We start from the raw sequence: 16057 nt of genomic DNA on the forward strand, positions 1-16057 counted from the left end.
CATATTTTATTTGGAAGGAACTTTAGTTACTGGATAATTGTTACTGGATAGTTGTGTTATCTGTGTTGTTCTTGGTTGTTTTTTTCATGTACGTCTTAATTATTTTCTGTTTTAGCTTCATCTGTTGTCTCTTAATCTGTCAAATAATCATGAACTGGTAACTGATCGAATTCACTGTCCAATCTTCAGTCAAGCACCACTTTCATCCTTGCAGAAATCTATACAAAATAATGTGCTTTGTTTATCTTGATTTCTGAATGAAAATACTTAGTGGGCTTATTGTCACACACTTAGCAGCTCTTTTGCATAAGTTAAATGTATGTTGTTTTTTTACATGTGGAGGGTTACTTCTGGTGTGTTTCAAGGATGTAGGACTAGCAACAGTTGCTCTGTCTTGGCACATATGAGCATTTCCAAATAAGGAATATTTATTAGCACTGACTATTGGAAAAATGAGAATAATAAACCCAGATTCTGAGCATTTAATACCATCAACGCTGAAAATGTTGATTTTTTAAAGTTCCGGTACAACTAAATATTTTCTTTGTTTTGACTGTTTGGATCTCTTCTCAGGGCCAGACCTCACATTTTTTATGATTATTTTGTCAATATACAGTCTGATGAGCCTAGCAAATAGCCACATAATGTAGCTCCACCCAACTAGAGAAAATATCTGACCAGTCAAAATGACTGAAAACAACGATTTTGTTCCGGTACTGGATCTGAACATCAGTGAGGCATGGTTTAATTGTTTTAACCACGTCTACGCAGATATACAAAACAATTTGTGTTTTACAGAATTTGTGATTCAAAAGAGAAAAAGGTACATAATGATGGAGGGATTGAAACATCCACACAACACCATTTATACCATGAGACCTTAAAAGTAATCATTTAGAGAACTACTTTAAGTTAAGGGCTTCCTGTTTACCATTAAAGTAGTATTGGTAAATTATAGAAAACATGTAACCAAACCAATTGCAGCATGGGCAGAATATTAGTCTAATCTGTATGAATAAAGATAATCGTACCATTCATGTTAAACAGACCCTTAGTGAAAGGGGCTTCTCAAGTGCTAACTGTGATGGTTTTTTTTTACTGTCGCAGGAGCCAACTACTGACGGTGCCTTTTTCATTCAAAGAGCAGAGCCACTCTGTAACTATCATTGATATTTTGAGGGGAAAAAAAAAAACTTGGGCCAGCAGTATTTATACATCCGTAGTTTCACACTGTTGCCACTGTTCAAAGTGCTTTGTTCATAATTGTTTAGATCAAGTTGATATCAGATTATGAAATGTATAGTGTGTTGGCACTGACATTTTTCCAGACATGGAAATTTGGCATTTCAAAAATGCAAGGTTTTCCAGGACACCAATTAAACCGCATTTAATGTTAGCTTTTTGCATACAGGTATATTTGAAAGAATTGCCTGGATTTTTCTTTTTTTCTTTTCTACTTCCAGACCAGCAAACTATTTCCACAAATGTAATACCTGTGCGTTTATTTGGTTTGTTGGTACTGGAAAAGTAACGGAAATGTGAAATCAAACATGTTGCCTATCATAATCACCTAGGAGAACAGCTTTTATTATTTATTGCTTTGGTTGGTTGTCCTTTTATAGGATTCATCTTTCATTAGTTTGACCATTCTTTTCACAGCAAAATTTGACAAAAAAGTTGAAAGGGAAATGGAATATATTTTTGCAATTTTTGATGGTGGATGCCTTATCAGAATGTCATCCTCTTAAGAAAAGATTTCAGAAAGAGTGTATTGTTGTCTCAGTATAAATAAAAAATAAAGCTTTTAATTCAACACTGTGTCATGCCTCCCCAAGAGGGCAGTGTTGCTCTATTTCTAAACTGAAACAACTGTTTTTTTTATTGCTCTCCACACACACATTTTTAACTTTATAAAAATAGTAGTATTGAAAAAGCACAATTTAAAATATTTGTTTGTTAGTGTTTTATTATTGAACCTTTCAATCAACTGTGACAGTAAAATCATTAAGTCTTCTGATATGTGATAACAAATGTCAAGTGCACCTGCAGCTTTAAGGACTGAAGTTCATTATTTTCTAGAGCAAGTTGCAGGTTTCTAAATTTATCCTTGCTCACTTGTTTTGACTTTTGTCAAAGATTTAAAAAAATTTTTAAAAACATACCGTACATAAACATACAATTCCTAGACAATATATTAAGAATGAATTGTAATCACATTATCAAGGGTGTCTTTGTTCATTAAAATAGTTACAACAAAAGCATTTTCGTACTCAATGTTTCTTTACACCTTTTTGGCAGAATAATCTGCTGAGTCCAAGTCCAGGCTTGAATAGCAGACTGAATAATGAATAACAGATGAGATAATAGGCCTTTTTCACAGAAGATATTTTGAAATGTCACAGTAGGGAAAGCACAGGTGTAATTAATGAAATGAACGATGGCTCAATTCCATGTAGGTGCTTTTATTTCAGGGTCATGGTATTGTCCTAGTGGCTCACTCTCCCTGGGACTCTTGTTGTTAGTTTTTAGTAACACATGTGCTTTTTCTACTTTGACAAGTCAAAATGTCTACTGTGAAAGAGTGCTTTTTTAGAAGCAGTTCAATTAAATTAATTGAATCATAGAGATCAAACATTTAGCAGCATCAAATCACAAAACAGAGAGCCGAGAAAGGCAGTAAACTTAAAGTGGCAACCCTACTCAGGTTAAGATCTTACTTTTTTTCTCAGATAGGTACAAAAGCTCGCATCAATAAGAAGCACTTCGTATTTATAAAACTGCTGTTTTGTGCTGTTGGAGGAGACAGGAATGCACCAGTCGTTATTTAATTATGAAAAATAAACAGGCTACTATAAACTTGATTTGCTTAGTTTTAAACCAGTGTGTCAAGTTAATTCTCTCTAATTCAATGTGAGTTGGTTTTTCAAAAGTATAATGTAATCTGTTCAATCAGTTAATCAAAAGTGTGTTACAAAACTATCAAATTCAGTCATCCCTTCAATTATTGCTGGCCAGAGTTTGGTGTCAAACAAATGTCATTCAAACATCTGCTACGAAATGTTCCCGTGATAGGTTGTCTAATCTAACTGAGCACCACGTTGACCTCGGTCCGCCATTACAGCTCCAGGTAGATGACACTAAATCCTTTTAAAAACCGTTCATGATAATTTCTTATCTTATCTGTCAGTAAGGTTTTATCTCCACCCTTGTTATCACGGCTTGAGTCTTAACTTGGGCTGTGCAAGGGTTACAATCCCAATCACTGAGGATACCAAACCACAAAATCCCACCACTCCTGCATTTGACTTGTATATACCCAGCCTGTCTAGGGGAATGAAGAGATCACATATATTCTTCAACGTGTCCAAGGCAACAGCAGGGTGCGACTTTAGGCTCTCTAAGAGCAGAAAGAGAAACGCATCTAGGTGAGGAACGACAACTTCAGCTACTTCAGGACTCTCATTGAGCTGCAGCTCCATTTTCTGTCTGAAGTGTTTATCTCTTGCTCTCTGTGTCATTAACTGGAGGACAACATAAACATCTCTGGTCAGACTCATAACTAGCGAGAGAAAGTAGCAGCGAGAGGAATTTAGGCTCCAGCGTTCCTTGTCGATATTGCGGATAAGACCGACATTTCTGGCCCAAAGTACATTGTCACAGATAAAGTAGAGAGCGCGGTTCATGTTGGCAGCAGTAAGGCAGAGGCACAGCACTCGGTCAGAGAGTTGCATGGTTCGCTTAGCAGCCTCAATGGAATTTACTGTGTTTCCCAGCCTGAACACTGACAAAGAGGAAGAAAAAAGGATATTAGAGCAGTTATCAATTTAATGTGAAATGCCAGGTCAACATTTCATAGTAGCAGTCCCCTATGGAGAGAGGTTAAGGTACATCTAAACCACACTACATTGCCTTTCATCTAATTACATTTGTCTCTCTGAAGGAAAGAGATCATGGTTAGTTACTTAGCGTGTCTACATACTGTCATGGCACCTTTTCTAGCCCAAGCTCTTCGATGCATTTGTTGCTTTCTGAGCCCTCCAGAAGGCATGTTATTGGCATCATTCACAAGCCACTATCACAAGCTCTGTTTTAAATGGTCACACCTGCATGTCTCCTTCACCCACTACTATTACTGAAGCCAGACAGACCAGGTATAGAGACAAAAGAAGCCTGTGGCAGCAGCTCGGATGCACAGAATAGACAATTAAGTGGTGCACAAACAGAGCCTGGCCTGGTTCTCTTTGGCCCAAGAGAGCAAATCTTCCTTGCCTGACTAGTGGTGACCACCCGTCCCGCGTAGCGCGTGCGCGCACAGCGTTTGAAGCCATTCACGCGTCCCGCAAATTGAGACCGTGTCCAGCATAATCATGCTTGCTCCAAAAAAAATGTTGGTCGCTCTATATCTGGAGCCCGAGGCAGCCAAACGAGCCGGGGGGTGGTTGGGGGGGGCGGGGACACTAAAAGCTGCGGTTAAAGTCAGGCAGTTTCGAGCCGTTTCAGAACAGAAGTGACTTTAACACTGTGGTGCGATTCCGATTAATAAAATATAATCAGACCCACACATCAGCTGGAACAGTCTCTAGTTTTAATTGTAGCTCTCAGAATGTTCTACATGAGATCTGTTGCTGATTTTAATATACAACAGACTGGAGATGATCTGTGATCTGAACGGATTTAGTCTCTCTGACTTCTAAACGTCTCTATCAGCCATAATGTCCAGAATATGACTTTAAATCAGACAAATAGTTCAAATCCCTCCTATTCGTTGTCATGACAGCGCAGGCACGTGCATAGCCTACCAGACACTGGGAAGGGACTTTTAGGAACGCGCTTTCCAATTCGAAAAATGGAGAAAGACCCCGAGTCTGAGCAGTCTGAGGCCCCCCCCACCATCAGTTAGAAAGAGAAGGTGGGTACAAGGAAGACTGGGAGGACTCTTTTGTTTAAACTGTTCCTGTGGTGTTGAGCAATTCACTTCCTGTTAGTCCTATAATTTTATTATAATGTATTTAAAGTGAATAAATTGTAATGAAAATAAAATTAGTGGTACATCTGTCAATTATATTATAATTGTATGAGATTTCAAATATCAATCTTTATTTAGAAAAAAATACACATTGGTTGGCCTATCAGCAGTTACACATGTCCAGGGCATAGGGCATTATTAATATACCATGTAAGGTGGTATGTGCTAGAAATGGGTAAACCAGTATAGTGAGTCTGCCCGTGGGGGGCACCGCTTCGCCAGGCAGTGTCCCACATTGTCCCTCAGAAACATACCACTTGTCCCCCCTTGGGCTTATTAGCAGGTGGTCACCCTATGCCTGACACAGCTCTAAGCATTACCATATCCTTAATTTCCATGTGAAGCTTGTGTCAAGTCTCTCTCCGAAAGATTTTAATACATTTTAAAAAACACAGAGCGTTGTCAAATTGATTTGTGATTTATGAACAGATTCACACATAATCCTGAGAATTCAATAATCAGTGAAAAATGGAAACAATTGATTGCTTATGAAAACAATCATAAAGACACTACCAGGACCTCAGTATAAAGAACAAGTTGTATCAAAATGGTGTATATCTCCCCAACACAAATATCTGCCTTGGTCCTGTAAAAACAAAAATCCACAGGGTGTCAAAGTTAAAAAAGTTTCAGTCAGGGTTGTAATGTAAACCTATCTATCTATGAGCTGTCAAGGCCAGTTACAGGGTAATCATTGTTATTGCCACAGTTGGTGCAGGTCCACTTGTCAGCATAGAGTGTACTCACCGACATAATGTCCATCTCAAATCAGAGCGGGGAAAAAGCTCAAGACACAAATCGCCAATAGTCTGGTCTAAGCAAATGGGCTGAGGGCATATAAATACCAAAGAGAATGCAAAATTGCCAAACAGTACTCTTGTAAACTACAATTTGTACTACACTTTTACAGAGCTCAAACAAATACACTTTGACGGTATGTAGGTTGCAGCAAACTTTGGTTAACCAAGTACCAACTGCCACTTTGCTTGTTTGAAAGCCATGATGTCTCTCTAATGGGTGGGTCAAATTCTCTGGGTGGACAAAGCAGAGAAAAGGGAGGTAAACTTGCCCCTTATGACCTCATAAGGAGTAAGATTCCAGCTCTGCCCATCTGAACTTTCCCTTTCTCAAAGGCAGAGCAGGATACGCAGGGCTCGGTTTACACCTATCGTCATTTCTAGCCACTGGGGGACCATAGGCAGGCTGGAGGAACTCATATTAATGTTAAAAAACGTAATAAAATGGATTTTTTTGCGCCATGGGACCTTTAATGAAATAACATATTTACCTTCAAGGAAAAGGAGCCGATGTGCTATTTAACAGAGGTATAAATGTAATAACTGTTAAGGCTGTCATCTTCTATTCAACTGAACATGAGACAGGATGAGTAAAACCTAGGTTGCTTATAAGCTCGGCTAAACAATGTAATATTTAGTTTAAAGTTGAAAATATTTAAACTAAAACTATTCTATCCTTCTATTCTTAAAGAAGCTATATTTCCTGGAAAAAAAGGTGTTGGTTCCAAAAGATTTTTTGTATAACATATGAGATTATTGAAAATAGGGCTCGATGGGAGCGACAGAAAGTCAAACAACTGAAGCTGTTATTTGCTGTGACTCAGCTCCTGACTTCTGGGCAGTCGACAGCTCACCCTGACCTTGAAAACATCATTACGTTTTTCATAGAGACACTTTAAAAGGGTTTTGGAGGACGGCAAAGTGGTTAAAAATTACCATGAAGAGAACACTTGACTTCAGATTAGGTTGAGACCACAGGGCTATCATATATTAATAATAAAATAAAAAGGATGCTTTATTTTGCTGTTTTTGTGCATGATGCAAGTCTATGAAACTGATGGTGAAGGAAGACAACTAGACTGACTACAGAGCACAGTGATTCAGTGTTAACACCAGGCACTGATATGGTGAGCACAGTCTACAAAAGTTCACTTAATTTTTGAATTGTAAGAATAATATTAATAGTAGTTTATTTGGAATAACACCTTTTAAAGACAAAGCCAAAAAACGCTTCACATGACAATAAAAACGTACTTGTAATTGTATGTGAGGACATAACCCTAACCTTTGTAGTGCATTATCAATTTAGATCAGTCTTAATGATTGTATTTTATATTCAGTCGCCCTACTCCTCATTTTGTAATGAGGTTTCCCGGGGATCACCGAAACCAACTTAACTCCTGCAACGTTAGCTACTGAGGGACCCCTCCCTCACTTTTGTTAGTATACTCACATTTTCGTCCAGCGCTCATGTTGGTCTCGAGACTTTTAAGTTTCGACACAAGGTTAATTCTTTCGGAGTTGTTTCGAAGTAAATATATCGACAGTGCACATGTATATTGGGTTGCCCTGGGGGGAAAAAAGAAGACGGAGAGAAAGTTGACGTTCAATTAAATGCTCTTTGCATGCGCTGCCTTTTAATCTCACACGCCTATCTAGTAACTTAACTTTTCTATCAATGAAATACAACGTGGACAGTTTACGACCCGATCACAAACAGTCTCTACGACTCACCTGAATATACGGTCCCTTCCTTGACTTTGGCTTGTGAATTTTACAAACGCTTCCATGTTTAAATCGATCAAGAACAGCTCTAGTCAGTAAGAGAGAGAGAGTTGCACCCTCGTTCATAGATCGACCCGGAACGTTACCGTTGGTAGACTGTCAGTTACTTGTATTCAGGTTAAACAACGATAGTAATGGTGGTTCATCTAACGTTGCCGAATAAAACTCAAGCAGATAATGTGAATTTGGAAACTTATTCCACATTCACACTAAGCTAATATAAGGGCCGGTTTGGCAGACAGCTGAGCCATACTTGTTTCACTACGGACAGCTTTGCGAACGGACCAAAAGCCGAACGCGTTTCGTTGGTTGACAGCATAGACAGTTAAAGAAGTAGAAGTAGTACCATAGAGGTTGACAGTGTTGTACTTTTTTTTCTTTTTAAATTTTATTACTTCTATCTTACAAACAATCAAGGCACAATGTGTTTGTACAATTGTCAATAAAAAAAAATAAAGAAAAAATAAAGAAAATAAGATACTGGGGGTCTTTAGTCTAGTAGAGAAAGTAAGTCCAATAAATAAATGAGTCTCTTGGCGTTCTCTTTTGTCATGTGTTGACATGTGGGGTTTGACCTTTAAATATTTGCACCTATGAATAAAATGTTTACAATGCTCAATCAAGTTATTTATCAAGAATTCTAGATTCTTGTCCTTCAAACAAATTCCAGCTTTAATTGACATTTTGTTTAATGGGTGTAGCAGCACACCTTTAGATTGAATCCAGCATTGAAAAGATAGCCAGTTCGAGTCCAACCAGCGGCCCTTTGCTGCATGTCATTTCCCCCTCTTTCTCCCCTTTCATGTCTTTTGCTGTCCTATCAAAATAAAGGCTGAAAATGCCCAAATAAATAATTCCAATAAAATCTGCAGGTAAAAATCTGATACGTACCTGTACGTTGGTTCTGGCAAAGGGCTAAGCCCATAGACAGTTAAAGAAATGGACCAACAGATCCCATTGCTCTGAACGGAGACCGGGGAAGGCCGTTAGAAGCACTTTTCCGAAGATAGCTGAGCGTTACTGCGCAGCCTCCAACTGAGCTTGACGACATACTGTGGATGTGACGTAAGCATTCTGTCTGAAAGTTGTAAGTCTTTGGGTAGCTGTGCCAAGAGAAATCTCAATCATTCCCAATCTTGCAGAGACGGAGAGCGTATATGTAAGTATATGTAAGGAGATAACATTGGCACAGGCTAATTATTGCTAACTAAAATGCTAGATCCGTTAGTAATTAAACCTAAACAGCTAATGTAAGTCCAAACTGTCTGTGAGCTTGTCCTGTACTACACGGTCATTCCTCTACTGTGCGACAGTAAGTCGCATGGTTATTATCGTTTGCCTATTTTTTTTATAAATGTCTGCCAAAGAGCCATAACGTAAGGTATAAGGCATTAGAGCCTTTTATACATTGTCACGTTTCTTTAGAAGTGAACAGTGGACAAATAGAGCCTTTAAACGCTTCAGATGTAATGTTCGCTGTCAAAGTGGCGCCAAAATGAATGGCAGTCAACAGCAGGTGATGGCTTGTTAGCAGCAAAATGGCGCCATAGGAGCTTTGCTTAGAGAGGAGAGGCTTACCCCTTGGGTAAGCCTCTGATTGTGTTATAACCACGCAACTTACTAACTTCCTCTTTAACTGTTTATGGGTTCTGGTTGCCACTCCACGATGTAAGTCGAGTGCTGAGCCATTAATATCAGCTGGACTTTTTGTGGAGAACTAAAAGAAACACTGGTACATTTATTTTGGTCTTGCCAATATACCAAGAAACTATGGAGCAGATTATCACATTTTATTACTGTTCATATTTCCCCTCAATTCACATTACTTTGGGTAAATGTATCGTTTGGAACTTTGTAAGTTTTCAAACTATTAGTTTGATGTGTTTTGCTTGGTTTTGAACAAGACTGTGAGATGTACAAAAGATGTTGTTTCCTACTGTATGTCCACATTCTTCAACATATCATTTGGGGAAAGAAAAAAATAAGAAAAAAAAAAAATTTAGTGCAGATTTGAGTTGCACATGCTCAGACTAAAACGGTTTACTGCATAATGTGTCATACCCGATGAGGAGTCGAGTCAGACCGGCTCTGGTTGAGTGCAGAGTGCAGTGTATGCTCAGATTTAAACGGTTTACTGCATAACATGTCATAGCCTACTGAAATTTGCGAAATCCATGAAATAATAAACTTTTCTCATTACAAACAATAACAGAAGACGGGAATCATTTCAAAAACGTTATCTATCTATGATTATTTGATTGCCTTTGTTGTGTTTGACCGTTAACTTGTAGCCAGCATTGAACGAACTTCGTTATGTAGGTCCATTTTTACTGTATTGACATTACAGAAGTGTCTTGTTAGCATCTTGTAGGCTACTTGTTGCAAAGTGACGCATGTGTGACGCATGAAATCTGCCCTCGTCTTACATCATAGACAGTTAAAGAAGTGGACCATCAGATCCCGACGTTCTGGACGGAGACCACTGAAGGAAAATAGAAGCACTTTTCCGGTGATGGCTTACTCCCTTGACTTACATCGGGGCGTGACACTTGGTTCTTCTTCTTCTTCTCCTTCTTCTTCTTCTTCTTCTATTATTTAATGGTGGATTGCAAACAATTTTTAGGTCCACCTACTGTACTGGAGTGTGTACCATCATGTCAGTTTACAATTTTCTATATTCTACTCGTCAACCCTGTTTCTTTTAAAAATGCAAGTAGTGCCTTCCTGGTGATTCCAGGATTCTCATCTCCTTCTCCTTCTGATAACCCCATCAGATTCCACTTCCGCCCTGCCTCTTGAACCCTATAATTCAATGAGCGATACAATAGTACATTTTCTTTAACCCCACAGTTTTCATTAGTCCTTTTCCCCATTAAAAACAAGGTGCCATTCAGTCCTGCATGATCCACCCTGAGTCTTGTCATTACAATCAGCTACCTCCGTTTAATTCTATATACTGACAGATTGTTATTCTGCCTTTTCCTAGAGTAATTGGAACAGTTATTTCCTTTAGCAATGCCTCTGTAGCTAGTTTGTCTGCACCCTCATTCACTTTTACCCCCCTCGTGCGTGGAACATCTATGTCACCCTGGTGTAATCTTTGCAAACTTTAAAAAAGTTCTATAAGTAGGTCTTCCCTTTCAGACGTCATTGACTGTATGCTTTTTATGACAGCTAAAGAGTCTGTGCATAATTCAACCCTATCAAGTCTGACTTCTTCAACCCACTGTAGTGCAATGATGGCTGCCACTATTTCTGCTGTATATACAGAAAACTGGTCAGATAATCTTTTGGAGAGATTTATTTTAAATTCTGAGATATGTATTCCGACTCCCACCCATTCCTGTTTGTTCGTGGATCCATCTGGGTAAATCTTTAAATAATTATAATTATTTCTCAGGTTAATGCTTGTTTTAATTCACACTTCCTCCATTCTCTCTTTTTTTAAAAGTAATATCGGCCTTTACTTATTGGAAAAGCCATGGTGGAATGTTATTAACTTGGTTGGCCATGGTGAAATTCAAAACTTACATTCCATATTCTGTCACTCCCTTGTCCATTGTCCATCAAAACCCAATTCCCTGTAACTTGGAATACTCCCAACATTATTATAATTTTTATCTGTTTTGTTGGGTTTTCTTTCCCACTTCCTTTCAATCTGATCCAATATGCCACCGCAAGTTTCTCTCTATTCAACTCCAATGGCGTCTCTCCTGCTTCTATGGGCATTCCGTTAATGGGGGTTGACTTCATAGCTTTAATGCATAAACGTGATGCTCTGTACTGCAATCTATCAATTTTTTCCAACATTTTTTTTGCCACAGCTCCATAAACTACACAACCATAATCAATTGATGACCTCATGCATGCCCTATAGATGTCAAGTAATGATTGTTTATCTGCACCACAGTCACAGCCAGCCACAGCTCTCAGAAGGTTTACATGTTTTTTTGCATTTAGGTCCAAGTGTTTTATATGCATTTTCCATGTATACTTACTATCCAACCATGTACCCAGATACCTAAATTCATTTCATTTATCCATTGGCTGTTCATGTAACGTTAACTTTTCCGCAAGACACTTGCGCTTCTTTGTAAACATCATGTAACAGAATTTGCCGAGATTTTTTGATATCTTGAACCCCGACTCATATTGCCACTTCTCCACTTTCCCAACTGCTTCCCTTTAATTTCCTAATGCATATGACATATTCCTTCCTCTCATCCAGATGACCCCATTGTCCGCATGTTGGGCTGATTTGATGCAACCATCTAAGTTCACAAAAATATCATTAATCATGATGTTGAACAGTACAGGGCTAATTGTCTTTCTCTTGGGAATAACATTCACATCTGAATCCACAGACACCTCTTATCCAACCTTAACTCTAATTTTCCTACCTGTTAAAAAGTCCACAACCCAATTATACAACCTTCCTTTAACTTCCCATAACTTTCCTTTTACTGTAGTGGATGCACATGGCGTCTTCACAGATGAGAGAGATAAATGTAATTTTTAATTAGAAATTGAGTTTCTATAGAATATAGAATATGGATAGATAGATAGATAGATAATAATAGATAGATAGATAGATATTTATTCATCCCAAAGGCAATTTTAGGTATCCAGTAGCAAGACACATGACAAACCCCCAAAAATATACACAATATCACACTACTAAGAATAAAAATAAAATCACTCACAGAAGCAATAAACCATTTAAGTGAGATACATGGTAGACTTTTGTGATGATGACCTCCTTAACCTGTCCTGTTGAGCATGACAGTGACAGAAGTTCGCCACTGACATGCTCCTCTGTTTAAGGAACGTGCTGTGTAGGGGGTTGCTGTCATTGTTCTTGATTGCCAGCGTCCTACTCATTGTCCGTTTCTCTGCAGTTGCTGTGAGCGTGGTATCATATCATACATGGTGTCATATGCCTTTTCAATGTCAAAATAACCCATAGTCAGTAGCTCTATCATTTTCAGTGCCTTCCCCACCTCATTACTTACTCTAACTAGAGCATCTTTTGTAGAGTGTGCTTTTCAAAATCCACTTTCTATATTAGTCATTAATCCTCTCTGTTCCCATATATGGGATATCCTGCAAACTATTATTCTCTCCATCCATTTGCATAGGTGAGATGTCAAAGCTATGGGCCTATAGTCACCTGGATTAACTGGGGTGTTATAAATTCATGACGTAATGAGGCTGCCTTGTGGTATCATATCTGCGATGGTCTGTGGATGAGAGAAGGGAGCACATACAGGGAGCAGATCAGACAGCTGTCGAAGCGTACGTGCAGCTTCACATTTTGAACTGCAAAAACTTTCCACGTGCCGTCCTGGTCGGGACAAGTGGGAGGCAGTGTTTCAGTGCCTGATAAAGGTGCTGGAGATCTCAAAGCTCACATGGACACCGACAAACTTTATCTTATTACATCACATTACAGGTTTTAAGAGATATTTACTTGAAGCTGGATTTTGAAGCTGACACAGAATAGGTCATATTTAGAACATTATTTCATATTTGTTTATTTGAAAAGAGCTATTATTTTGTTACATATTTTATTCATCCATCCATCCATCTTCGACCGCTTATCCGTGTCGGGTCGCGGGGGCAGCAGCTCCAGTAGGGGGCCCCAAACTTCCCTTTCCCGAGCCACATCAACCAGCTCCGACTGGGGATCCCGAGCGTTCCCAGGCCAGGTTGGAGATATAATCTCTCCACCTATCCTAGGTCTTCCCCGGGGGCCTCCTCCCAGCTGGACGTGCCTGAACACCTCCCTAGGGAGGCGCCCAGGAGGCAATCCTTACCCGATGCCCGAACCACCTCAACTGGCTCCTTTCGACGCGAAGGAGCAGCGGCTCTACTCCGAGCTCCTCTCGGATGACTGTGCTTCTCACCCTATCTCTAAGGGAGACGCCAGCCACCCTCCTGAGGAAACCCATTTCGGCCGCTTGTACCCTGGATCTCGTTCTTTCGGTCATGACCCAGCCTTCATGACCATAGGTGAGGGTAGGAACGAAAATTGCCCGGTAGATCGAGAGCTTTGCCTTCTGGCTCAGCTCTCTTTTCGTCACAACGGTGCGATAAATAGAATGTAATACCGCACCAGCTGCTCCGATTCTCCGACCAATCTCACGCTCCATAGTCCCCTCACTCGCGAACAAGACCCCAAGGTACTTGAACTCCTTCACTTGGGGTAAGGACTCACTCCCTACCCGAAGAAAGCACTCCATCGGTTTCCTGCTGAGAACCATGGCCTCAGTTTTAGAGGTGCTGATCCTCATCCCAGCCGCTTCACACTCGGCTGCGAACCGATCCAGAGAGTGCTGAAGGTCACAGACCGATGACGCCATCAGGCCCACATCATCTGCAAAAAGCAGCGATGAGATCCTAAGCCCACCGAACTGCAACCCCTCCCCGCCCCGACTACGCCTTGATATCCTGTCCATAAATATTTAAAACAGGATTGGTGACAAAGCGCAGCCCTGGCGGAGGCCAACCCTCACCTGGAACGAGTCCGACTTACTGCCGAGAACCCAGACACAGCTCTCGCTTTGGTCATACAGAGATTGGATGGCCCTAAGAAGGGACCCCCTCACTCCATACTCCCGCAGCACCTCCCACAGTTTCTCCCGGGGGACCGGTCATACGCCTTCTCCAGATCCACAAAACACATGTAGACTGGTTGGGCATACTCCCAGGCTCCCTCCAGGATCCTTGCGAGAGTAAAGATCTGGTCCGTTGTTCCACGACCAGGACGGAATCCGCATTGTTCCTCTCAATCAGAGGTTCGACCATCGGCCGAACCCTCCTTTCCAGCACCTTGGAGTAGACTTTACCAGGGAGGCTGAGAAGTGTGATACCCTGTAATTGGCACACACCCTCTGGTCCCCTTTTTGAAGAGGGGAACCACCACCCCAGTCTGCCACTCCTTCGGCACTGTCCCAGACTTCCACGCAATGTTGAAGAGGCATGTCAACCAAGACAGCCCCTCCACACCCAGAGCCTTCAGCATTTCTGGACGGATCTCATCAATCCCTGGGGCTTTGCCGCTGTGGAGTTGTTTGACTACTCAGCGACCTCCACCAGGGAAATTGACGATAATCCCCCATCATCCTCCAGCTCTGCCTCCACCACAGGGGACGTGTCAGCTGGATTTAGGAGTTCCTCAAAGTGCTCCTTCCACCGCTCTATTACCTCCCAGTTGAGGTCAACAACGTCCCATCCTTACTGTATACAGCTTGGATGAGTCCCGCTTCCCCCTCCTGAGGTGGCGAACGGTTTTCCAGAAGCACCTTGGTGCCGACCGAAGTCCTTCTCCATGTCTTCTCCGAACTTCTCCCACACCCGCTGCTTTGCCTCTGCCACGGCAGAGGCTGCAGCCCTTCGGCCCGTCGGTACCTTGCAACTGCGTCCGGAGTCCTCTGGGATAATATATCCCGGAAGGACTCCTTCTTCAGTCGGACGGCTTCCCTGACCACCGGTGTCCACCAGGGTGTTCGTGGGTTACCGCCCCTTGAAGCACCTAAGACCCTAAGACCACAGCTCCCCGCCGCAGCTTCAGCAATGGAAACTTTGAACATTGTCCACTCAGGTTCAATGCCCCAGCCTCCACAGGGATGCACGAAAGCTCCGCCGGAGGTGTGAGTTGAAAGTCCGTCGGACAGGGGCCTCCTCCAACGTTCCCAATTTACCCTCACTACGCGTTTGGGCTTACCAGGTCTGTCCAGAGTCCTCCCCCACCCCCTGACCCAACTCACCACCAGATGGTGATCAGTTGACAGCTCTGCCCCTCTCTTCACCCGAGTGTCCAAACACTATGGCCTCAGATCAGATGAAACGATTATAAAAACGATCATTGACCTTTGGCCTAGGGTGCTCTGGTACCACGTACACTTATGAGCATCCCTATGTTCGAACATGGTGTTTGTTATGGACAATCCATGACTAGCACAGAAGTCCAACAACAAACAACCACTCTGATTCAGATCAGGGAGGCCGTTCCTCCCAATCACGCCTCTCCAAGTATCTCCATCATTGCCCACGTGTGCGTTGAAGTCCCCCAGCAGAACTATGGAGTCCCTACTGGAGCCCCATACAGGACTCCATTCAAGGTCTCCAAGAAGGCCGAATACTCTGAACTCCTGTTTGGTGCATATGCACAAACAACAGTCAGAGTTTTCCCCCCATCACCCGCAGGCGTAGGGAGGCGACCCTCTCGTCCACCGGGGTAAACTCCAACGCAGCGGCGCTCAGCCGGGGGCTTGTGAGTATCCCCACACCCGCCCGGCGCCTCACACCCTGGGCAACTCCGGAGTAGGACAGAATCCAACCCTATCCAGGAGTACGGTTCCAGAACCGAGACTGTGCGTAGAGGTAAGCCCCACCAGATCTAACTGGTAACGCTCCACCTCCCGCACAAGTTCCGGCTCCTTCCCCC

General features: G+C 41.7%; 1 protein-coding gene across 1 annotated transcript; it reads right to left on the reverse strand.

The window, feature by feature from the left end:
- Positions 1–714: 714 nt before the first annotated feature.
- Positions 715–7899, reverse strand: pex11a (peroxisomal biogenesis factor 11 alpha). Its single transcript, XM_032524123.1, has 3 exons — positions 7558–7899; positions 7277–7392; positions 715–3781 (listed from the first exon to the last, which is right to left on the reverse strand). The coding sequence occupies exons 1-3, from the start codon at positions 7611–7613 to the stop codon at positions 3213–3215; spliced, it is 741 nt and encodes a 246-aa protein (XP_032380014.1). The 5' UTR covers positions 7614–7899; the 3' UTR covers positions 715–3212.
- Positions 7900–16057: the final 8158 nt, after the last annotated feature.

Source organism: Etheostoma spectabile, chromosome 8 (assembly GCF_008692095.1).
Source record: "Etheostoma spectabile isolate EspeVRDwgs_2016 chromosome 8, UIUC_Espe_1.0, whole genome shotgun sequence".
In the NCBI taxonomy this organism is placed as follows: Eukaryota; Metazoa; Chordata; class Actinopteri; order Perciformes; family Percidae; genus Etheostoma; species Etheostoma spectabile.

Coding starts and splice junctions, on each gene's coding strand:
- pex11a (XM_032524123.1), bottom strand. CDS start 7,613: ATGGAAGCGTTTGTAAAATTCACAAGCCAAAGTCAAGGAAGGGACCGT. Junction 7,393..7,557: donor GGAAGGGACCGTATATTCAG/GTGAGTCGTAGA, acceptor TTTTCCCCCCAG/GGCAACCCAATATACATGTG. Junction 3,782..7,276: donor CATGAGCGCTGGACGAAAAT/GTGAGTATACTA, acceptor CCTCTTTGTCAG/TGTTCAGGCTGGGAAACACA.